Source organism: Desmodus rotundus, chromosome 1, assembly GCF_022682495.2.
Source record: "Desmodus rotundus isolate HL8 chromosome 1, HLdesRot8A.1, whole genome shotgun sequence".
Classification (NCBI taxonomy): domain Eukaryota; kingdom Metazoa; phylum Chordata; class Mammalia; order Chiroptera; family Phyllostomidae; genus Desmodus; species Desmodus rotundus.
In genome coordinates, this window is record NC_071387.1 from 202,171,054 (window position 1) to 202,194,333 (window position 23,280).

General features: G+C 52.6%; 1 protein-coding gene across 8 annotated transcripts in view; it reads left to right on the forward strand.

The window, feature by feature from the left end:
* EGFLAM (EGF like, fibronectin type III and laminin G domains) overlaps positions 1 to 23,280 on the forward strand; it is a 140,432-nt gene that overhangs the window by 115,667 nt on the left and 1,485 nt on the right. For 3 of the 8 annotated variants that reach the window (XM_045186328.3, XM_071219815.1, XM_024578400.4), the window contains 6 exons: positions 1,361 to 1,541; positions 6,863 to 6,886; positions 9,155 to 9,233; positions 11,982 to 12,122; positions 18,260 to 18,343; positions 22,504 to 22,607. In XM_045186328.3, the coding sequence (XP_045042263.2) occupies positions 1,361 to 1,541; positions 6,863 to 6,886; positions 9,155 to 9,233; positions 11,982 to 12,122; positions 18,260 to 18,343; positions 22,504 to 22,607 (613 nt within the window). Of the gene's footprint in view, positions 1 to 1,360; positions 1,542 to 6,862; positions 6,887 to 9,154; positions 9,234 to 11,344; positions 11,860 to 11,981; positions 12,123 to 18,259; positions 18,344 to 22,503; positions 22,608 to 23,280 lie in introns of those variants that run through there. The other 5 variants (XM_071219814.1, XM_045186329.3, XM_045186331.3 and 2 more) reach the window with 3 other exon arrangements.

Below are 23,280 nucleotides of genomic sequence, written 5' to 3' on the forward strand. Positions count from 1 at the left end.
GGGACCCAGGCGGGATTTGCTGACTGACGTATCCGCCTTTGCTGCTGAACTGTGGTGACAGTGACACCTCAGCTCAGATCACTGTCTCCCCCCACCCCAATCACCACCATGAGTGGACTTGGCCACGTTTCCTCCTGTGTTTGAAATTCTCACTTGGGAAGCAAGCCAAGGTGCTGAGGGGCTTCACCCCCGCCCCTCCCCAGCCACCCTGGTCAGGCACAGCCACTCGCGGACACACAGGCACTCAACCCTTTCCTCTTGACTTCTGGGAAAGGCCACCCGCCCCTCGTAGGGTTCAGACTGTCACCTGTGCTGCGTCCTGCAGTGAATGCTGCCATCCTTGGCTTGTGTCAGCCACAGGTGATGGGTTCTTGGTCCTTCACTTGCAGCACGGACAGGGGAGACTGGAAAGATTCTGGCTACTCTCTAGTAGCTTGTGGGACTCAGGACTGAGGAAGAGTTGTCTCCCAGCCCTCGACCCTCTCCAAGGGCCTCTTCAAGGGCGAGGCAAGCCTGGAAACAAGGATTAGAGGCAGGAAGTGCCATTGTTAACCATTTAGGGCCCCCAGCGAGGTGAAGGGCCCCCTGGGGGTCTCTGTGCAGCATTGGAGACATTGAAACACCAGCAGCTGGAGGTGGATGCCCAGTCAAGGGCGGAAAACAATGAGAGCTGAGTTTCAATGAGAGCTGAGTTTCGCTGGTTTTCTTTAATGATGGGGAAGGGTGTGGAGGGTGAAAGGGAATTGAGAGTGCTGGGGAAGGAGGACGGGGGAAGGCCCAGGGATGGAGCTGGAGGAGCTCACAGGAGAACCTTAGCCAGACTTACAAAGCCGTCCAGCGAGAAGCTTCCCCTCCACCATCACCTGAGGCCTCGTGGATTCTTTTGTTTTGGGCCCTTCCCCGCTCAGCTTTAGGGCACATATCCCAACCTCGGCTGCCCCTTAGAACCACCTGGATGGCTTTTAAAGGCTGCTGATAACTGGATGCTGCCCTCAGAGGTTCTGACTCAATTGAGCTGGGTGGGACCTGGACATTAGGTGTTTCCTAACCCCCCCCCGGGGGGGGGACTCCAGCAGGCAGCCAGGTTGAGACCCCTGCTTGTGTGTTGACAGTTACTGGGACTTCTCTGTGACCTCTCCTGGGACCGGGTCTCCCAGAACCAGAGGGCTTGACTCTGCAGGTTCTCCAGGTGCCAGACACAATCACGGCAGCCCCTGCCTCATCAGGACTGCAGAGGCGGCAACCGGACCTCCTCTCTTCTGTTTAAAGTTCTCACTGCACGCGGTGGGTGAGGGACGCACTACTAACTGCAAAGCTGTTTTCTGACTCCCTGAATTTCTTTACCTGTTCTCTCCCCAAGATCACCCTGAATGACCGCACCGTCCACGTGAAGCACAACCTGAGCTGGGGCGTGAACGTGGAGAACGCCGCCCACCCCTGCGTGGTGGGCCCCTGTACCCACGGGGGCAGCTGCCGGCCCCAAAAGGAGGGCTATGAGTGCGACTGCCCCTTAGGCTTTGAGGGTCTGCACTGCCAGAAAGGTACGCTTGGGGGCTCGGGCCCGGCTTCGGGGGCGAGGGGGCGGACAGACTGTGGGTGGACTAAAGCATTGGCAACACCTGGCGCAGCGATCACGGTCGTTTTTATCAATGATTTCAGTGACATCGTAGGTGGCCAATCCCGTAGAAACCACTGTGATTCTTTAGTAATTACAATGCGGAAATCCTTCTGTAACGGTAGGTAATAGCCTCCCTGCGCCCTGCCCTGGCTCCTTCCCTGGGAATCCCCTCCCCACCCAGCAACCAGAAGGTGAGCCCATAGTACTGGGAGTTCGCAGGACGCCCTCCGTCTGAGGCACTCTCAGAGCCTGTCCTGATAGGCTGGTAAATGTTTTGACCCCTGCCTGAGAATGTTATAAAGAAATCTTGCCAAATACAGAAAAATAAGAATTGTACTTCTCCAAGCTAAAGTATAAATAAGCTTCTGTAGAGAGCTGTATTCCATGGTACCTAAGCTTCCCCTGTGCCTCAGTTTCCTCATTGTAAAATGAGAATAAAAATAGCAATAGTAGAGGGTGTGGTATAGATACAAAGGACAATGCTTATTGCTTGGACGAAGGCCTGGTGAGCTCTCAAACAGTACCAGCCGTTACAATTATTGATGAGGAACATAAAACCCACTAGCAGGCGCTGTGAGCGACTCAGCACCGCCCTTGTCTGAGAGCTCCTGGAGCAGGTCACAGACCACAGGCCTCTGCCGGATGAGCCGCCCACCCCTGCGTGCGGGGGGCAGGGCTGTGGCCTGGTGTCTAGAAGACGCCTGTCCGCATGTGGCCATCGTCATGTTGGGCCACATGGAACTTCTTGTTCAGGTGTCTGGATGGCCTCACCTGCTCGGGAACTGATAAAAGAAAGGTAGCCAGGCCTGGGGAACATCAAGCAGCCAGGCTAAGTGAGGGAATATGCCGTCTTTCTTATTTTGTTTCCAGGTTCCTAATTTTTTTTTAATTCTCACCTGAGGGCATCCTTATTGATTTTGGAGAGAGGGGAAGGGAAAGGGAGAGAGGGAGAGAAACATCAATGCAAAAGAGAAACATCAATCGGTTGCCTCTCCTATGCGCCCTGACAAGGGACCAAACCAGCAACCTGGGCCTGTGCCCTGACCAGGGATTGAACTTGCAACCTTTTGTTGTATGGGCGGATGCCCCAACCAACTGAGCCATACTGGCCAGGGCTCCAGTTTCCTGATTTTTATCAGAGGTAGGGCTCAGAGGAAAACTGTAAATTACTGGCAGATATTTGGTACATAGAATGATAGGAGAAGTTGGTTTGCAGCGGTCTTGGAAAATCTGAAAGATGCTGATTTGCCAGGTGGAAGATTAAGTGGCATTATACTTAAGTGAGTTTTGAAACCTGCATGGCAAATCATATGAAATGTATTTATATGACACAGCTCAGCCCATGGTAGCCCCCAAAGGAGAGCAGGTGACCCATTTGTGAACCAGCCCGTTGCTAATTCTAACGGGCAGCCCTTGTTTAGCTCAGAGTGTGTACTTGCAGAGATTTAGCCCGAGTGGCCCCTCATTCAGAAAACCGGGTCTGTGTGTACTTGCAGAGATTTAGCCCGAGTGGCCCCTCATTCAGAAAACCGGGTTTGTGTGTACTTGCAGAGATTTAGCCCGAGTGGCCCCTCATTCAGAAAACCAGGTCTGTGTGTACTTGCAGAGATTTAGCCCGAGTGGCCCCTCATTGAGAAAACCGGGTCTGTGTGTACTTGCAGAGATTTAGCCCGAGTGGCCCCTCATTCAGAAAACCGGGTCTGGGTTTCACACAGCAAGGTCCGCATTTCCTAGGTCTGCGCTTCACCACAAGCGGCACAAGCTTGCTCCTGCCTTAGATACCAACCCTAATGGCCATCGCACAGAGTCCAGACTTAAATGAACAGTTGGCAGCTTTGGGAATTAAAGGAGGAAGGGCTGGATCATTAGCGATCTTGTTGACCCAAGTTTCCTGCTACAGAACATTAGCCATAACAGATATAAAAAGCTTGTGTTTATAGCCCCGTAGCTATGGGTTCAGGTTCAATGAGAAACAAGTTTCACCAGAATGAAGGGGCGGATCCCAGGTGAGGCTTTGGGCTTCCTGGCAGGATCCAAGCAATGGACAGCGGCCGGAGGACTGGGGGTGACATTTGGGGCTCTTTCTGCGACACACTGGGCTGGACCATCAGCTGCCCCCGTGGTGCCTTTATCTCCTTGTGCTTTGAAAAACAGGTGGGCCTTCTGGTGCCAGGGCGGTCGTTGCGGGTGCTAGGGAGGGCACACAGAGGGGGCACAGGCTTCCGCCCCGTTACATGGCTTCAGAGGGTTAACGGGGCTCTGGGCACAGGTGAGGGCTCTCAAGGACAATTGTCCCAGGCCCCAGCTGGCACACGGTGGAACACAGCCTGCTTTTATTCAGGGGAAGGCATGTAGTCCCAGATAAGGATTGGGAAAAATTTGGGCAACCACAATGGTGCTATAGAGATGTGAAAGGACAGCCTAAACATTTGGGTAAAGCCTTAGCTTGGAAGGCCAAGCAGGCTTGGAAGCCATCCGCGGGGGTCAGAGAGATTCCTATCTAATCCAGCAAGGTGATTCACAGCCTCGTATACTGAATACTTAAAGCTTTGGGGTTTTTCCTCTGCCTCAAAACCAGCTCATGCTTCAAAAGCAAGACCTTGTCCCAGGGAAGGTAGACCCGTCCCTTTACAATGAAGGGCTGGTGTAGCTGTCACCAGCACCAGGCCCCATTCCATTCGTACCGAGGGGCACCTTCTCCATCAGGGGTTTTGTTTGGGGCTCCTCAGTGAGTGGTTTTCTCTAACCTCTTCAGAGAGTTTGTGGCAGGCCGGTGAATTCCACTGGGGACCTCATCGGGAGAGTGGACACTTGTCCGGATGGCTGGGGCCCAAAACTCAGACATCTCCTATGCAGGGTCTGGGCACCCAGAACATCACGGCAGGAGCCCCCTTGGTCAGTCCTGCAGGGGCAGGGGCAGGAGGAGGAGCAGGAGCACCCTCTGAGCTCCAGGCCATCCCCAGGGCTCTGCGGGTTTCCCGAAGCAGCAGCTGCAGAAAATGCAGCCTCCGTCCCAACTCAGGACCACCAAAGCAGGAGGAGCCATGGGTTCTCCTGAGTCCAGCCACGACTCAGGTGCTGACGACCCCTGAGTCTTGACTTCGGTGACTGCCTGCTCACCTTCTTCTGGGGCTCTCCCTCCTAAGTGCCTCCCTCCCCACTGCCTCAACACCTCAGCACCCCAACCCCGAGGCCCCTTCTCCTCTCACCAGAGGGCTGTCAACAAGGTCTCTCTCCTCAAAAAAAATACTCCCCAACCTTAGAGACTGTTGTCCTCTTTCTACTGCCATTCCAGTGCACCCACCTTGTGTTCCAGGTCCTCGCAGACCTTACATACAAGTAAGTTACTCATAGTTAAAGCCAGATCTCACAAATTAAGTCCGAACGAGTATTCCTTGTGTTTGGCCCACACAGAGACTTTCACACACAGAAAACGGGAGGGAGGGGTCTGTGCCCAGGGAGTTTGGGTAGACAGGGTCCGACAGCTCTCTCTTCTGCAGGGCTTCTCAGGGCCTCTGCCATGCTCTGCGTGCCCAAGGCAAGGGCGTGGCTGCAGCCATTTGGTCCTGGGATTCTCCCATCCAGTAGCACCCGGGCTGCTTGGGAGAGAGGTGTGTACCCGGCCTCCTTCCTGTCCGGTCAGCACTGACGGCAGTTTGGACTCAGACCGTGTAGGACCCTGCAGGCCACTAGGTGGGGGTGTTTCTCTGCAGCAGGTGAGCTGATGCCTGCTCAGTCCAGACACCCACAACCACCAAGGCCACGCCTGGGCTAGGGCAGGCATTCTTCTTGGTGGGACAAGGTCCTAAAGGCGGGGTCTGCCTGATCTGTACTGACGCACCACCTACGCACCATCGAGGGCATTTGGTGCTGTGTTTAGTACATTCATATCACATTGCTCAGTCTGATTTGGATGAGTGTTTCTTGGTCCCTGTGTATGAAAAGTAGCTTCAGTAAGTAGAGGCTGTACTCTGAGACAACCCAGGATGTAGAAACAAGTTAATAAGATATGCATGCTACTGGGAGTTTCTTTTCTTGGGACGGCAGGGTTAAACAATGGGAAATCGGGGGTGTTCAGCCTTGACGCTGCTCTTTAGATAGCCGAGCGCTGGTAGTGTGGAGAGAGATGTCTGTTTGTTTGTTTGTTTACCTGGTGGCTACAGAGTGTGCTTATGTAACAAGATTTCTGTACCAGGTAGCATTGTCCCCCAGGAGCCAGGGATGAGTGAGCTGCCCACCGCGGAAAGCACTCCCAGGGGCTGGACCGCGTCCATCAGGGTGTCCATGAGCGGAGCCCTGGTTGTTGGCAAAGCTGGATTATCGCCGCCCCCACCACCCCCGCCCCCAGGTCCTTCCTTTGCTACGTCCTGTGACCACAGGACAGAGCCTGCCCTCCCTCCAGCTCTTTAGAGTCTGCTGGGAGTTCCAGGTCCCTCAAGTGGAAAGCGGACTTTGCCTGGCGTGGAGGCTCCTGGTCACTGGTGTGTTCTTGTCTCTGTGTCATCACATGGCACCAGCTTTGAGGTGTAAGTGTGAGGAAGTGACAAAAACATTTCAACTAATCCATCAGAGACAATGTAAAAAAATAGAGGTAAAGGGTTTGGTTAAACAGAGCCATGTTTGTGCTGTATATTTAAACAAACCACGAAGGGCCCGAAAGGGCTAGCGGGTGACTTCCAGCCCCAGTGGCTTAGGAGAGAGCGAACATGCGTCCACCTGTACCGACTACAGTGAGGGCATTTCACTGTATTGTGCTCAGCTGTGTCACTTCTGCAGGCTCTCCCTGCCCTTTGTCAATCGCAAAACAACCAGAGCTCTGGAGACTTGCAAAGCGGGTGCTGGGGTGGGAATTAGGGTGACATTTTCCACTCCACAGAAAAGAGGCAGCTGGCAGGCTTATCGTTCCCTTTTCACACACAGCCCAGAGCCAAGAAAAGTAATAATCATTGACGAGGTAAGTAACTCTTTAGCAAGGAACTGTTTCTCCAGGGTTAGAATAAACGAGGGACTGTCAGGTCAAGGTCGGGGGAGGCTCAGAGGTGCCAGACAACTTATTACACACGTCTGTCTTCTCGGTTCACCACTGCCTGCCCCTCACCCCACCGTGACAGAGGCTGGGAGGCCGGTGGGCCCTCTGCAGGGTTTCGTGAGGAAACAGTGATCTGTCCCCAGCGTAACTGGGGTTTTTACAAGGACTGTGAAATCCTGACTTTCCCTGTTCTGTTTCATGCTGGCACATGGCAGAGTGTGGGAACTACTGTCTCAACAGTAAGTACAGTACGTCCTGTGAGGGGCTGTGCGAGCGCCTGGGGCTCGTGCCAAGGCAGGCTCTGGCCGGACCGTGGGCATGGTGGAGGCAGCTGCACGCACACAGAGGGTGACCTGGGTGAGCAGCATGGGACTCAGACACACCCACCAGGGTGGTGGCAATCCTCCCTCCAAAAGCACCAGCTGCCCTGAGAACGCACTCAAGTCCCAGCTGGACTTCAGGAAGCGCTGAGCTCCTGAGCTGGGGGCTTAGCCGGCAGCCGGACGGGGCTCATGCGGACCCCTTTAAGGCTCTGTGTGCAGAGCCGATGCATGACAGCACTTCCTGACCACTTCAAGGAGCCCAGCAGAGCCATAGCTATTAGCCACAGGCCCAGGTCCGTGGTCAGTAACAGCAAGGACAGGCCACGCCTGTGCCTCTCTCCTTGGGGTGGAGCCAAACCCAGGGGGACGCCTTGGTTGTGTGTAGCCCCTGGGTAGCCTCTCTTCTCCATTCTCAGCTTTAGTACCCTAAAATTCAAGGTTCTCCCTGCCCCCCAGCTAGGAGCCCCCTGGTAGCACTGCAGTTTGGCACCCTTGTTTCTCTTCTGGGCCTCCCTGCCTGACCTCTCACCTCTGTCTCCCTCCTGTGGGCCATTCTCCCTGCACCTTGCTGTTTCCATCCCCCCTGCCCCTGGGGCTGCCTGTCCACCTGGCTCTTTTCCTGCCTTCTCCTTCCTCAGCACTTTCTTCTCTCTCCTCCTCACTCTAGTTTGCCCCCTCCTGCCCCTGCACCCCACTGACTTTCTCACTCTTTTCTCCTCTCTCTGCTTCCCGTCCTCTCCTCCTCCCCCTCCTCCCCACCTTAACCAGAAGGGAGAGAGGCCAGCAGTGCGGCCCAGGGGTTAACATACAACAGCCTTTGCTCTCTCTGTCCCTATCAGGCCCTCTGGGCCCTGCGGGCTCTTGTCCAGCTCGGACTGTGTGGCTTCAGAGAACAAGAGAGCAATTTCTCAGGAATTACTTTAAAGGTTTTTCTCTTCCTTTGCTTTTTTTGTTTTCCTTCCTTTCTAAAATTTTTACTTTTTATGAAAAGATTTTGGGACTTATCAACACAGAAACTTACACTTGGGGAGCCTAAGGTTCCTGGGTTTTAGGGCTTGCTGTTATCTCTCTCTTTTAAAAAAAAACATTTAGAACTCCTGGGTGTTCATTGTGTCAAATAATTATATATGTTCTCTCCTGGGTGTAAAATCCTTAGGGTTTTTTTTGCAAAAATATCCAATATCTTTTTTGCACCAACCACCTATTTTTGTGTAACTCTAACTCTTTCTCTCTTCTAACTATTCTCTCTTGTTTTGCACATTTCTTTGAAAATGAGATTCATTCTACCTTAATTCTTTAAAGTGCCATTCTGTATTTTTCTAAAGACGAAAGAGATATGGCTATTATCTCTTTGGCTGAAATCTCCTAAATTATCCCCAACATTTGACACCAAACCCAAGGACATAACCTAACTGTGTGTGAATGGGGGAAGGAAGATTTCTCAGGAACACAAAGTGAAGGCAAATGAGAGGAAGGAATCTCACTTCTGAAGTCCTGGGCAGTGAGCGGTGCTGAGGTCCCGATCTGGCTCCTGCTCCCTTAGCGGCATGGTCTCGGGCAGGTCCTCGGTGACCTCTGTGCCTGTGTCCTCTCTTATAAAATGGGGGTATCCAGCCCTCCCCTTTCTGCAAACTCCCCACTACTTCATGAGATTGTGGTCAAGACCCTGTGAGACAGGACAGTGGACAGTGGTTGGTAAAAACGAGTCAACGCCTCATTTCTTGTACTTTGCCTGTCTCTTGCAGTTGTGGCTGGAAGCCTTCTGGGGCAGGTTGGCTTCAAATACAAGAATCCTGGAGGACTTTGTTGGGGGTTATTTCCTCTGCCTCCCTTGGAGGACATCTAGGGTTGCCCCCAGCTGCTCCCCACACAGCCCACGACCTGCTCTTAGGCTTACACGGATAGCTGGGCACGGGCCAAGTTTCAGCACCTTGCAAGCCCTTCTCAGGAGTGCTGAGGCCGTTCCCAGGGACAGCCAGCCCCAGGGAGGGGACAATGGGAGATGTCAATTCCGGGCCCTCAGGCCAGGCAGCCCCAAACCTGGCCAAGAGGAAGGAGCTGACGAGTTAGCTTGTTAAACACCTTAATTCCAGGAGCTGGTCTTGGTGTTTTCTGGCCACACAGTTGAGTGCTGGGGTCCATGGAGCCTCAGACCGCGTAACTCCCATCTCTGTTCTGTCTCAGCCATCACAGAAACCATCGAGACTCCGCAGTTCATCGGCCGCAGTTACCTGACCTACGACAACCCAGACATCCTTAAGAGGTAAGCGGCTCCCCAGGCACCTGCCTTATCTCAGGGGTAGATTTGTCAATGTCGTTCCCAAGGCTTTTCCTTATTTCATGTGCCAGGAGCTAATCCTCAAAGGAGGCAGTTGAGCCGTGGCCTCGGGGGGAAAACAACCACGCATCATAAACATAAGTACCAGAATAAAACAACACAAATTAAACTTGAGAAAGGCAGCCTTTCAAACAACCCAGACCCTGTCTGAGCAGGCACCCAGTTCTGCAGACGGGGTGAGGAGTCTAGGAGGTTTACTTCATGCCATTCTTGGCCACAGTCTGCAGCTTGACCCAGAGGGACCTGGTGCCCCTGCAGCTCGTCACGCAGTGCTCAGTCCGTGCCCTACTTTGCATCTTCAGCAGCAAAGGTCCCCTGTCCTCCTCAGGCTCTGACTAGTTCAGGGGGGGCTCCTCAGCTCTCTTCATGTGGATACAAGCAGATGCCACGTTGCCACCATGGCCATCAACCCCTGGTGGCAGAGGCTCCAGCCCCTCGCTGGAGTCCAGGCTTCTGGTTCGGAAGAGCCTGTATGTATGACCAGGGAAAGGCTGGTCCTTGGCCCGTCCTCAGCCCAGGGATCCTCGTCTTTGGTGCTTTCATTCTGCCTCCTCTCTCTCTCTTTCTTTCCTTCCCTAGTTCTTTATACTTTATAGTCTGTCACCCCCCACAACACCTCCAGCACCACCATTCTAGAATTTTCCTGCCTCTTTAGGTTGACTGTTTCTTAAGGCAAAGGTTTAAGCTAAAAACACCCAGTTTGTAGGGTGGAGGTTGGTGGTTTTTCAAGAAACAAAAGTGGTTGAGAGACATTTTCCTGGGGCACCGGACGAACATTTCCCTGGGAACTCTCAACACGCACCACACGGACAGACAGACATTGCTTCATTTCTCACGTTGTATTTATCTTGGTGGTCTGGGCATGGGGCCTTAGGCAAAATGGATTTCCAGCCAAGAGAGGCCCTCTTCTTTCTTCAGTCCTTTTCTCCAAAGAGAGAAGGGCATCCTGTCCCCAGAAAGCAGGGACAGTGTGGAAGGGGCGCAGATCTTCAGCCCCCTTCATGCTTAGCGAGTGGGGCTGAGCAGTGTGGTGGGAAGAGGAGGCATGGGGCCCCAAGCCAGAGCAACTCAGGTGGCCCGTGTGTGCATGTGTGTGTGTGTGTACACGTGCATGTGTATGAAGCCACAGGTAAACGTCGGGTTCAGGGTCTGTTTCAGTTAGATGCCTTTGGCTGCAAGTAACAGAAAACTCGACTCGTAATGTCTTAAACGTGAGGGGATTTATTGTTTCCTGTAATAAATCGTCCAGACTTAGGCTGGACCTTGGTTTGGTTGATTCAGAGAATCATCAGTGTCATCAAACACCCAAGTCTCCCCGCTTTTTCCCTTATCTTCAGCACATTCTGCAGCAATCACTCCCTTCGTGGTCAGGGGACAGCTCTGCATGAGACACTCACCAGATGGACATATATCAGGGCGACATCCAGTGGAAGTAAAACCCTTTTTCCTCATGTGACTCTTTCTAAAAGGAAAGGAATCTTTCCTAGAATCTTCCTGAAACATTTCCTCTATCTCACTGGATAATAGTGGGTCCCATGGCCATCCCCAAACCACTCACTGCAAGAGAAACAGAGCCATCATAATTGGCTTCTGCCAATCAGACAGGTAGGGGAGGGAAAGAGCCTGAAACAGGAGATTGGGAAAAGCAGGTCTCTAAGCAACCGGCTGGAGCTGGGTTGCTCTGCACCTGCCCCAGGGGAGGGGTCACCACTGTGGACCCTGCTCCTCCCTCACCACTCTGAGGCCCTGTACAGGGAAGGCAGGGCAGCCTTGGTCTCTTCCTGTCTGGGCCAGGGTCTGCAAAGCCTAGATAGAAGTCCCCTCCACATTCACTACCAAATGCATCTACAGCTCCAGGTTCGTGGGACAGAGGGACAGTACAAGTGACAGGGGCATAGAGAGACACTTTGCCAATAGTGCCATATCAGTAGCAGGATTAAAGTCCCATTTCCTCTTACTAGCTTTTACGTAAGGACCTCATGCTTGCTCTTCGCCCTGTGACAGAGGGGACACTGGTCACTTTAGTGAGATTGGATTTCTGCGCTAGGCTCTGCCTAAGAATCGATGAGAGCACAGAGCCACGGCGGGTGTGCCGCCTGCTCCGGCACCTCCCCTTTCCTCTCAGCTTCTTGTTCTTCTCTGCCCGGCCTTCGCCGCAACACCTCTCACTCTGCCTCCTGTCCAGTCTCTTCTCTATCCTCAAGGACAGTCGCCACCAGGGCTGGCCACATCCACAGCATGATCACAGGCCAAAGAAGCTGCCAACTTCAGCCTCTTGGAAACTAAGAAGGCCACTCTGTTGGGGTATGGGGAACCCTTTCCCAAGGACCCTTCAGTGTAGGACAAGAAAGGAGAACTGGGGTGTATGTATATTGGGGTGCAGCTGGGACTGTGGACTTGACCAGAGTCTGGTTAATCGTGACTCATCGAGTGCTCTCGTGGGGCTGGACCACACCTGGGGCCACAGACACTGCTGCCATGTGAGCAGCCCAGGCCTTTCGCCCACAATGTTGTGACTTGGGGTGAGGACGCCAACGCTAATCTCCTGGTGGTAAGTGTCAGGAATGCCAGATCGTCCGTATACCTGGCTTCTCCAGGCTGGTGGACAAAACTCGGGCATGGATGCTGGCGGACAGAGGTTAATTTGGGTGATTGTTTGTGTGTTTCCCCCAGGGTGTCCGGATCGAGGTCAAATGTATTCATGAGGTTTAAGACGACTGCCAAAGATGGCCTGTTGATGTGGCGGGGAGACAGCCTCATGTCCAACAGTGACTTCATTTCCTTGGGCCTACGAGACGGAGCCCTGATGTTCAGGTAAGGCCCCGGCAGCTGCCTTCAGCATCACCTTGAAGGCCATGCCAAAGTTTTGCCAAAGTGAACCAGAACACAGTCTGCTGGAGTGACTGTTGCCTGAAGCTCCAGGCTTATCTGAGGCTCCTGGTCTTTCTTTCCAGCGCCCGTCTTCCAGAGCGGCAGTCAGCTGTCACAGTCTGGGGGCTGGGGCTGGCCCACCACCCACTTTTGTGAACCAAGTATTACTGGAACACTGCCTTACTCATTCATTTATATATTGTCTGCGACAGCTTTCATGCTACAGTGGTGCACTCGAGTGGTCTTAATAGGGACTGTGTGACAAACCTACAATGTGGATTACCTGGCTCCCTGCAGGACAGTTTAGTGGCTCCCAGTTGTACTGTGTTTCTGCCATGTGCTCCCCACTTGCAAATCGGGAAGTAGGAGAAAGAGGACTTGGGAGAGCTGAGCGTGGCCGTGGGAATGGTGCTCTCCGTCTCAGGCTGAGCTGGAAATCTCAAGTCGAAGACCCAGCTCTCAATGCTCACCACACTCCCTGTTGGCTGTGCAGCCTTGGGGAGGAGATACCTGCTTCCCAGTCTCCCAAAACAGAAAAGGAAGCACAGATTTGTATCTTGATGGATCAGCCCAGCATTTGGGTTTTTGTAAATGCTTCTTGGGTGATACTGGCAAGGCAGTCCCTGGACTTCTCGGCCTTTTAAACTGAATTTAGACTGCTCTCAAATTTTTCAAAGGGGTCACTAGGAAATAGCTAAAGGGTCTCCTGACAGCTTCTCCTCAGCAGAGTGGGGGGAGCTGGGTTCCCACCCTGCGGGGCCTGGCTCATGTAATATGAAACCACTTCTGCTGGAGATCGGGATGGTGCCTCCTCACTGGAGGTTGGAAACAACTCATCTGGACCAGTGATTCTCCACGTGTGGTCCCTGGGCCGGGCAGCATCATGTCGCCTGGGAATGTCAGAAATGCCAATTCTCAGGCCCCACCCCAAACCAGAGAAACTAGGAGTAGGGCCAGCCATCTGTTGTCTCCACTTCTCTGGGCGACTCCGATGCTTGCCAAGGTTTGACGCCCCTGCTCAGTCTCCAGGGGCAGGCGTTCTTCTGGCTCTCCCTTCTGTGAGCCCCCGCCTGGGGCCTGGCATGAGTGTTTGTGGAACGAGGGGGAATGCGCTGGAACTGAAGTAGACAAAGCCAAGGCAACCAAACTGCGGAGTGGGTGAAGACTAGTTCCGGGCGTCTGTGGGCCGTGCGCTGGGGTTCCTGAGCAGCCAGCGCAGCATTGTGGACGTCTGTTCACTTCGAACAAAAAGCACTCTGAGAGGAAACGTCACTTACCCAGCATCACGCTTGCCCCAAACAGCAGAGCGGCCGAGTGCTGCGGGCCTGTGACTTTCGGGGCTTTGGGACACGTATGTGGTTGAAGGCTAGACGTTGGCCTCTGAGAGCCCTGCTCTCCCCCACCCCCGCCCCAAGGTCAAACGCCAAGCTTTTCACACCCGGGTTTCAGGCTGGCTGCTGCCGAGCCATTTTCTTGTGGTTTTCCTGTGGTTAACCTCACCAAGGCCTCGAGTACTTGATTGTGCCCAGAAAAGGGAACTGAAACAGTAGCTCAGCCGCGGGTGGGAGGCCAACGTCCCCCTAAACCGCCAACCAGAACGTGTTCACCCCTGGCCCCGCAGAGTGGGGAAACTCGATCTGCTCGGGACTGCTGCGCAGCTCCCATGGGCCTCCTAAGGCCTGGCCGATGCCGCTGGGCGCCTTCGAGCAGCTCCACTCCACCCAGACACAGTTCCACTGTCACAGCTTCTTTCTCCGTTTTCTGACAATTGGCCCCATGTTTTTCTTTGAAGCCTGGAGCTCGGGTTGGGCTCTGGACGCACAGTGTAGCCCCAGCTGCGCCTGCCCCTGGGCCTGAGCCCACAGCCGCTGCTCACTGTGTTTCCTTCCTCTGACTCGCAGGCGTGCGGCTGCTGTGTGGGAGGCTGGGCACCGGGAGGACCCAGGTTGCAGGCCAGTGGTTGTTGGAACGTGGCAGCCTTCAGCCAGCCGGCCAGCGGGCAGCTTGCTTCAGGGGGAGAGTCCTGGGCCCACACACAGAGACCCCGATGGAGCAGGTCTCCTCAGCACGAGGGTCTGATGGGAACCCCCATGGGAACACACACTGTGAAACAGGGTCTGATGTGGTCGAAGGCCTCAGAGTCAGACAGGCAGGGTTCCCGTGGCCACGTGACCTGCTGCAGGTTGCCAGCCCTCCAGTGAAAGGACAGGGTTGGCTGGGAGGGCTGAGTGCGTTCATTTACCTAAAGGGCTCAGTGCAGGGCCTGGCATACACGTTATTAGTGGTAATGATGGTCACAGTTACTTTCCTCGATCAAGTGTTTTCTATCCTCACTGTGTTCTAGAAGCTCCTACCTCAGATCAGTAGCAGAAGTAAGGAAGTTAGCATGATATAACTGCTTCATGAACTGCAGCTATTATTATTGTTATTTTTAAAAGAAGTGGGTCCCCGCCTTCACGCAGCTTACATCAGCGGAGCCTGGCGAGTGACCTGGTCTATTGGTCAGAAAAACCATTTTTGAGGTTTTGGTGTTTGACCCAGATCCCAAGTAAACAATAGAAAACCTAAAATAATAAAATATAGTCTCAACTTTCTTGACTTTTTCTGTTCACTTAAATGCTGGTCCTCGTGCTAATTTAGTACTCAAAGTCCCTCTGGCAGAGGATGAGGAAGAGCAGTGGAACTCTAAAAAGAAGTGTTGATGGTTGTCGTGCAAGATTAAGTGGAGGAAGCGGAATCCAAGCGCTTCGGTGCGAGTGTGGCTTCCGCTTTGATTTGTTTCACTGTGTTTTGTGATCATAGGTGGGACGTAAAACCCAGTGAGCAGGTTTTGTGAAAATCATTCGGCTGACAGTCTTTCCCACTAATTTTGCACATGACCTTGATGACATTTTTATGCAGCAGAGGAAGAAAGGGAAGAGATCTGAATGGGCAGGGTGCCCTGCACTGCAGCTCAAAGCGGGCACAGCATGGAGGCGGCACATGTCCCCCCAGGCCTCACTAGACGGCGCATCCTGGGGTCTCACCTTGGCGCTCAGCCTCACGGCCTCCCGTGCACCGACTCGTGCTAACCAGGTTCACAAGGCATTGAGAGCGAAACCGTAGTGCACTCATTTGTTCATGTTTTCGTTCATTCTTATATTTTTGCTTTAAAAAAATGAGTTATAATTTACATGAAGTGCACAAATATTAGCTGTACAGTTTGATAGGTTTTTAAATGTGTAAAGACCTGTGGACCCAGCACACAGAGTAAGATACAGAACATTTCTCCTGCCCCAGAAAGCTTCCTCACGCCCTCTGCCAACAAAGATAACCACTGTTCTTGGTCATTTATTATGACCATTAACCACTTGGTCTTTTACATTAGTATGTAAAAGAGAACCCTTTTATATCACAATAAGAAGGGCTGGGTGGCTCCGTTGGTTGGACCGTTGTCCTATGCACCAAAAGATTGTGGATTTGATTCCTGGTCCAGGCACATGTGCAAGACAACCGACTGATGTTTCTCTCTCACATCTCCCTCCCCCCCTTCCTCTCTCTCTCAAGTCAATAAACTTATCCTGGGGTGAGGATTATGAGAGAGAGAGATTCCAGGGTGAAGCACTGAGTGTCTGGGAGGCGGGAGGTCACTGGGGGTCTGCAGCCAGATGGAGGGTGGGCGGGAGAGCCGACTGCAGAGATGTCATGTGCCTGCGTTGTGCTGATGGACGGACTCCGTGCTGACTCCCTGAGCACCGTCTGGCTTTTTCATAAACAAGAGCGTGATGGAGATGGAGGACAGAGGAGGAAAGCCCCTCCTTTGTCCAAACACTCCTGAAAGGGTTTCCACTCACTGGGTCCCAACCCCATTCCAGTCCAGCGTCCCTGCAGGTACACCCAGGTCACCTCTGTTCTGAACTCTGGGTGCTCCTGACCTTCTCGGTTACACATTTACAGCCTGGTGGTTTACGTTCACACATGACTGTTCTTCCAGGAGAGGCTGATGTGTTTAACTCTCGGCGGCAACTTTCTCCTCCCCGCTGGTTCCTCCGGACCTGTTGTCCCCCTGTGTGGGAGCTGTATGAAGTGCGGCATAGGCTTACCCTTCCCTACGATCCTTCAGGGAAGGTGCAGTTACCCCACTTCACAGAAGAGGAACCTTCGGCTCAGAGAGATGTAGCAGGTCACCGGCTCATAATTGTCAAGAGTGGGAATCCACGTGGGTTAGTCTAATCCACACACAGTCCCTCGGCTACGTGTCAGCCAGCCAGCTCTCAGCCTGCTTCGCAGTCATTCATTTCTTCAACAAGCGTCTGGCCACCGCAAATGAGAGCTGAAAATCCACTGCCAGGCTGCTTCGTACAGGGAGCCGCTTGATGCGGGAACACTCACGAGGAAGCGGTGGGCTTTTCAGGGTCGCAGTCCCAGCTCTGTCTCAGTTTGTCAAGTTGCCCGCGTTCCGTCCTCGGCTGCATGCCAATGGGCCGGGTCAGCGCCTTGAGCCTCTGCTGTGGAAGAAGGACCGGGGCGATTCCCCTGGGGAAAGCCGAGTGTGTTCTCCGCCTGCTCTTTTCTCAGGCCGAGGGCCTGCCGGGGCTCGGGATGAACCCAGGCTTTCTCGTTGCTGTATCTTGGCCAGTGACTAAAGGGGAGACGTGTCCTCTTGTCCCAGGTGGAGCACATTGTTCTTCAAAAGCAGATTACGTAAGTTATATTGTGTCACCAAGGGAAGGCCTAGGCAGTTGGCCCAGTGCCTGGCCTAGGGCCGTCACTCACTAAATATTCGTCGAATTGAATTAAATTAGAACAATTGAATGAGCACTGGACTAAGAGGGGTATTTCTCTCTGGTAAACAGCATGTGCATGTCTTCTGGTACCCTTAAGGTACCAGCCATCTGGAACCTGAAATAGGAAATAGAAAACTGCTGAGTAGACCAGACATCAGAGTAAAGTAGAGGGGGGTGGGCAGATAAGACACCAAGTTCATCCTAACATAGTTCTGGGATTTTAGGCAAACTCTTTTCACCTCTTTGGAGTTCATCCTACTCTGCAGTGTTCTGTTTTGTTTCATTTTGCTTTTTAAAACATAAAAACACATGTATTCATTGCCAAGGGCTGCCATAGCAAATGATCACAAATTGGGTGGCTTAAAACCGTAGAGTTTTATTCCCTCACAGTTCTGGGGGTTCAAAGTCCGACACACAGGTGTTGGCAGGGCTGGTTCTTCTCGGAGGTCTGCGGGGGAGTCTCTCCTGTGCCTTCTCCCAGGCTCTGGTGGTTGCCCGCGACACTCGGTGTGCCTTGGCTTGTAGCTACATCGCTGCTGTCTCTGTCTTCATCCTCATATGGCGTTCTTCCCCGTGTGTCTGTCTGTGCCCCCAATTCCTCTTCTTAGGAGGACCCCAGGCACATAGGATTTAGGGCTGCCCTAATCCAGTGTGACTTCAATTTAATTTATTATATCTGCGAAGACCCTGTATCCAATGAAGGGCACATGCTGAGGTTCTGGCTGGACATGACCTTTGGCGGGACACTGCTGAGTAGAGTGTAGCACACCACAAATGATAAAGCCCTTCTTGTTCCTGATGCTACATGGATGCTTCTGTACGGCCTTGAGGACGTGATGCCGAGACAAGCGAGTCACCAGGAGACAAACGCTGCATGATTCCACTTCTCTGAGGTTCCTAAAGTGGTCGAATTCGTATGATAAAGCGTGGAGCGGCGGTTTCTGGGAGCTGAAGGGAAGGGGAATGAAGAGTTCTTGTATGAGGGGCACAGAGTTTCAGTTTGGCAAGATAAAGCGTTCTGGAGATTGCTCGCACAGCACTGTGAGTACATCTCATAGCACTGAACTGGGCACGTACGGATGGGTAAGGCGGTAGATCTTGTGTTCTGTATATGTCGCCATGATTAGAAAACACCTTTTGATCATTCCTGGCCTCACATGGAAACCTAACCTATAACACCATTTTATGTTGTGTGAAGGAAACTGTTCTGAGTTCCATAGACCCCTTTTGCTGTGAGAGTCGCTTGTGAATGCATGTGTGTCTGCCTGGGCTTCAGCACTTCACTCTGTGCTGTCTCCTTCTCCGACGCTGTAGCTATAACCTGGGCAGTGGTGTGGCGTCCATCGTGGTGAACGGCTCCTTCCATGATGGGCGGTGGCACCGGGTCAAGGCTGTTCGGTGAGTACCCGCCATGGCGCAAGCCCGAGCTGGAGCCCGGCAGAGGTGGGAGGTGCTCTCACGTACCCCCAGCCCCACTGCCCTCTCCCCAACCTCGCCCTGCATCCCATACTCCTGACCCAGTCGTTCAGGGCATTCTGCCGCCCACTCCCACTGTGTCCTTCATCGACATAGGCCCGAGAGGCTGAACTCCCAAATCCTCACTCAGCGTGACTTTCTGGAACAATAACTTTCTGAGGGCTCAGCTGGAATTGAGTGAGGTCTCGCTATTTAGTGAGATCTGGATATCTCTCGTGAGATGAGACTTTGAGGCATGTGGGCTTTGAGGAATGCTTCACGTTTCATTCTGTAGGCAATTTCCAACATTCCCTTTGACATCGCATTACCTTAAAAGCTGTGTGTATCCTGCCCCAGTTATATGTATCCCCTCTGCGGGAGTCACTGCCCTGACCTCTGATTAACTTCGGTGAATCAGTCCCTTAAAACTACAGTTTTGCTACCTATGTCCGTATTTCTGACAGTGTGTTTTGAGAACCGCAATAGGAGGCCCAAACTCAGCTGTTTGAGGAAAGCTCAGTCCTGCTCAGTCCATGGGAGATGAAGCTTCCAGGAGATGAGCTGGGCAGAGTTTTTGATCTGTGTTCCCTGAGAATTTACCATGACCCCTTCTGGGGAGGGCAGCAGGGGAAGTCAAAAGTGAGGTTTGGGGAGCATGGGGCCACCAACGTCAGTTTCCTACTCTGCGCACGTCCAGGCTGTGGTGGGAGTGGCCTCTTGTCCACTGCGCCTGCCGCCGATTCCCTGGAGGGCGTGTGAGGGAACAGAGGTGGGTCTGTGCCCACCAGCGGCCCCAGTAGCCTGGAAACCCTTGCAACAGAGATTTAGATGAAGCCCCCACTCTGACGTGTTGAAAAAAGAAATGTCTTTCCACAGTGAGTATTAGTAGGCTTGATCTAAAATATATCCTAGAATGTAAGTTAAGTTGCTCATAGTCCAAACCAGCTCCAAGATACATCAAACTATGTGGCCTCTTAAGGTCTTCATTTCTCTCTGCTACTCATCTTTAAAAGGGCTTGCTCAGAAACACCCAGAGAAAGGAAATACTTGACCACACTTGATCTCTGTAGCCTGTATCCTGCGAGCTCCCTGCTATCAACTTTCTTAAATAGAGAAGGTTGGTAGGACCCTCAGACCTTGTGAGAGGACTTTTAAATGCCCCAAACTGTTGTGGTTTGATTGTGTGCCTCCAGGTACACATTGGTGGGGATTCCAGGCACTTCCTGGACATCTAGGGAAACAGAGGTTAAGTGACTTTCCCGACACTATGCAACTGTTTGTGGGCAGGTCCAAGAGTAGGATCTTAGGTCAAAGCTCTTACCATCCCACTCCACGGAGCAGCCCACCCCAGCTAAGATTTCAGATGCTCAGGAGGGATAACAGGGGATGTTCCACCAGAAGAAGCTTAGGTGTCAGACCGTCATGCTTGGCACCAGGAAGGTGGTTTGCAGAGTTGGTTCTTGCTGCTGTGATCACTGACACCTCCCCTCGTGGGCCTGAGGCTGCAGTGAGGGTTGGACAGAAGGAAGGGACACAGGACCTGGATGGATGGGAGAACTCAGGCAGCTGTTGTGAGCTGCGCTCCACAGGGGCAGATGAGCCTAGAAGGGATGGTACCACGGATGTAAGCAGGAACTGGGGCCAGGCCGTGGGCATCACAAGCAGGGCCGAATGGAGACCTTAGTTCTCCACAGCAGCTCAGAGGCGGAGACGGGGAATCGATGCAGTCTTCTCCAAGGGGAGCCCGCTTGGTGCACTGCCTCGCTCTGAGCAATCCTGGTCTTACGGGCAGTAATCCTCGTTTGTACGGCATCCTCAGGATGCCAGGTACTTTACATACCAAATCTTAGTTAATATTCACAGCAACACAAGATCTCTAACCTCCATGACATGGATGAGGGTGGTAACGTATTGATAACAAGAACAGCACACCCGCTGGCGCTCTTCATAGAGCAGGAGTGTGTCAGGTACCGCGCTCTGCGCTGTGCACACCCGGTCAGTCACTGATCTCCGGAATAGCCGTGGGAGATCGGCATCGCTGTCCCGTTTCAGAGGAAGAGGTGGGGCTCCACAGTTCGCCTGCTCATCCTTCTACCACTGTGAACCCTATACGGTTCCAGACGCAAATCATTGTGTCTGGGCATCTGGGATATGTCACTGAACAACACAAGCATCCTTGCCTTGATGGTCTTGCCTTCTAATGGGAGGCAATAGACAGCAGTGAACATAATGAGGATGTTCATTATGTATTAGGTTAGAGGGCGATACCGTGTCTATTCTCATACTGAAGGTATCATTGATTATAAGACGGTAGCCTCATTTTAGAGATGAAGAAAATGAAAAAGTCTTATAATTGATGAGTGAAAGCGGAGAAAACGGAACTTTTTTAGAGTGATGGGGGGAGGCAGGCCAGTCAGGGCATTGCAGGTCATGGCCTCGGGGGTGAGGCTCTGAATGAGCACGTCCGTGGGTGGTGGGTTTTTGGGGGAGGGTGCAGTCTCAAGGGCTAGGACAGGATCGGAGACAGACCTCTAACGCCAGCTGCTTGAAGAGTTGCTCTCAAGAAGTGAGGCCCAGGCCCCCGGATTTATAGCACGTACCCCCCTCCCACACGGGCAGAGCCAGAGACCTCTGGAAGGTGAATGAGGGCTAAAAGCAGGAAGGCTGGTTTTAAATATGTACTTGAATTCACTTGAGGACTTAGAGTCCAAGCCCTCCCCCTACTCCGTGGAGCTGGCACACAGTCACTGGGCAAAGTAAAGTAAGAGCGTCTGGCAGGGGAGACACTAGGTCTCACTAAATACCGGACTGCTGCGTGTCATACAGATTAGGACCGGGGACTTTGCGACAGGCCATATGTTGAATACTGAGAGCCCCGTCATTCTTTCCCCGTAATTGGGATTCCAGAATGCTGGCAGCCAGACACAGAGGAGAATGGCAGATCCAGGTGTCCCCAGGAAGTGCTGGAGCCAGGGCACAGTGCTCCAAAGGCTCCCTCGACAAAACCCTTCCGGCCCACAGAGCTTCCAATCTGCCTTTCAGAGCTCAGGTCCTCACTAGCGAGTGGCAGTAGCGATCACAAGGCACTGGAACAATGTTTCTGGTGTAAGAGTTAGGTATCAGAGCAAACAGATGCAGTGAAGCAACGCGGAGGAAACAAAGTCTATGAATAAAAAGGTGATGTAAATATTAATGCCATCAGACAGATAAAAGGGGTTATTCACCGAAGAAACAAGAACTGTTTGTTAGAAAAAGGAAACATTAAAAATCGATAAAGAATTCTTAAGAACAAAAGAGGTGCCTGTGTAGGTGTCCGCCCAGGGGCTATAGAAGCAGATGTACTTTTGTGAAGCTCCATGGGCTGAGTAGTTTGGAAAACCTGCAAAGCCCTTGCCACAGGTGCACACCTCTGCTCCACTGTCCTCAGAGTCACTTTCGGGTGGCTCTTTGGGTCCTCTAGAAGCTGCTAAACCATTCTTCATCCTTCCCTAGAGAAACCCTCCCCCCTACAAAAACTGCTCCATCCCCACCGTGCTCAGAGTAGCCCACACAGTCACCATGAGCCACCAGAATGGGTGCCCTGTCCTCTTCTCCGGCTCCCTCTCACCTTCGAACCATGCCGACAGTTCCCTGTGCCTCTCACCATCAGCTTCTGCCTTCCTCTTTTTCCACTCAGCTCCCACCTGCGGAATTCTCTGGGCTCTGTCTGCACCAACTCCCTTGTCTTCTCACTCTTCCCACAGCAACTTCCTGTGGGCATTAGCTTCCCCCTTCACTTGACCCACCCAGCCTTCGAAACTGACCTCAGACAGACTGTCCTTGGAGTAGCTCTCCGTGACCCTCTGTCCTCTTCCTGTGTAATCCCACGGTGCCATAGAGCGGGGACACCGAGCTGTGGTTTGTACTTTCATCCTGTTGCGTTCCTCAATAGACCTAATGCTCCCGGGGGCCAGAAATGTGTGTGTGTGTGTGTGTGTGTGTGTTCCATTTTTGCAGCTGTCATTTAGCACAGTGCCTGGTGCATAGTAGGTACTTTAATACATTTTTATGGAAATGAATTGGACGATGGAATGAAGCTCCAAAAATGGTGGTGGCTTTTATAGGGATGGCCCATCGGGAAAGATCACCGTGGACGACTACGGGGCCAGGACAGGCAAGTCACCCGGCACCATGAGACAGCTCAACATCAATGGGCCTCTGTACGTGGGTGAGTGACCTCGGGCCGGACCTCAACGACGCCCCTGCCTTTCTGTGTTGTTCCATTTGCCCTGTGGGGGCTCCTCCGAGTCGGGCGCTCCCCTGGATCACACACATGCTTGGAAATAGGAAGCCCTCCAGATAGTTCATTCTCCCATGTTCTGAACTTCTGACTCATGGCTGAGGGGGCAGGAAGCACTTAGACGCTTTTGTGCTTTGGACCCATCCACCGGGAAAGCCGTGCTTTTCTGGTTCATAGAACAGGAACCTGCTAAATATAGCTCCCTCTGGGAAGGAGGGGTGGTTCTCTGGCCCCTTTCAGAATTAGCACGAGTGGTATTTCTGTGAATAGTTCGGAACCGCTAGTGCAGACACGTCAGCACGAAAAGATGTCTCCCTCCATGTCTTCTCTAACTGTGAGCTTAATTGAAAGCATTCAACATCAGTGCTTTTCTTTCGGTTTAAGGGGACATTACCTCTAACTGCATACTACATTTTATTGACATTATACAACACTTCAAAATTTACCAGATACTCTTTGGTTTGAAGTGGCCAACTGGGTCAGAAGTCACACATGAAGTAGCTACTTATAGCCTCTGGTTGTATATCAAACTGAATCAAGTCAACTGTTCCTTCGAGGATAGTTCTACATCAGACACTATGTACGGAGCAGTTCCCGGGGC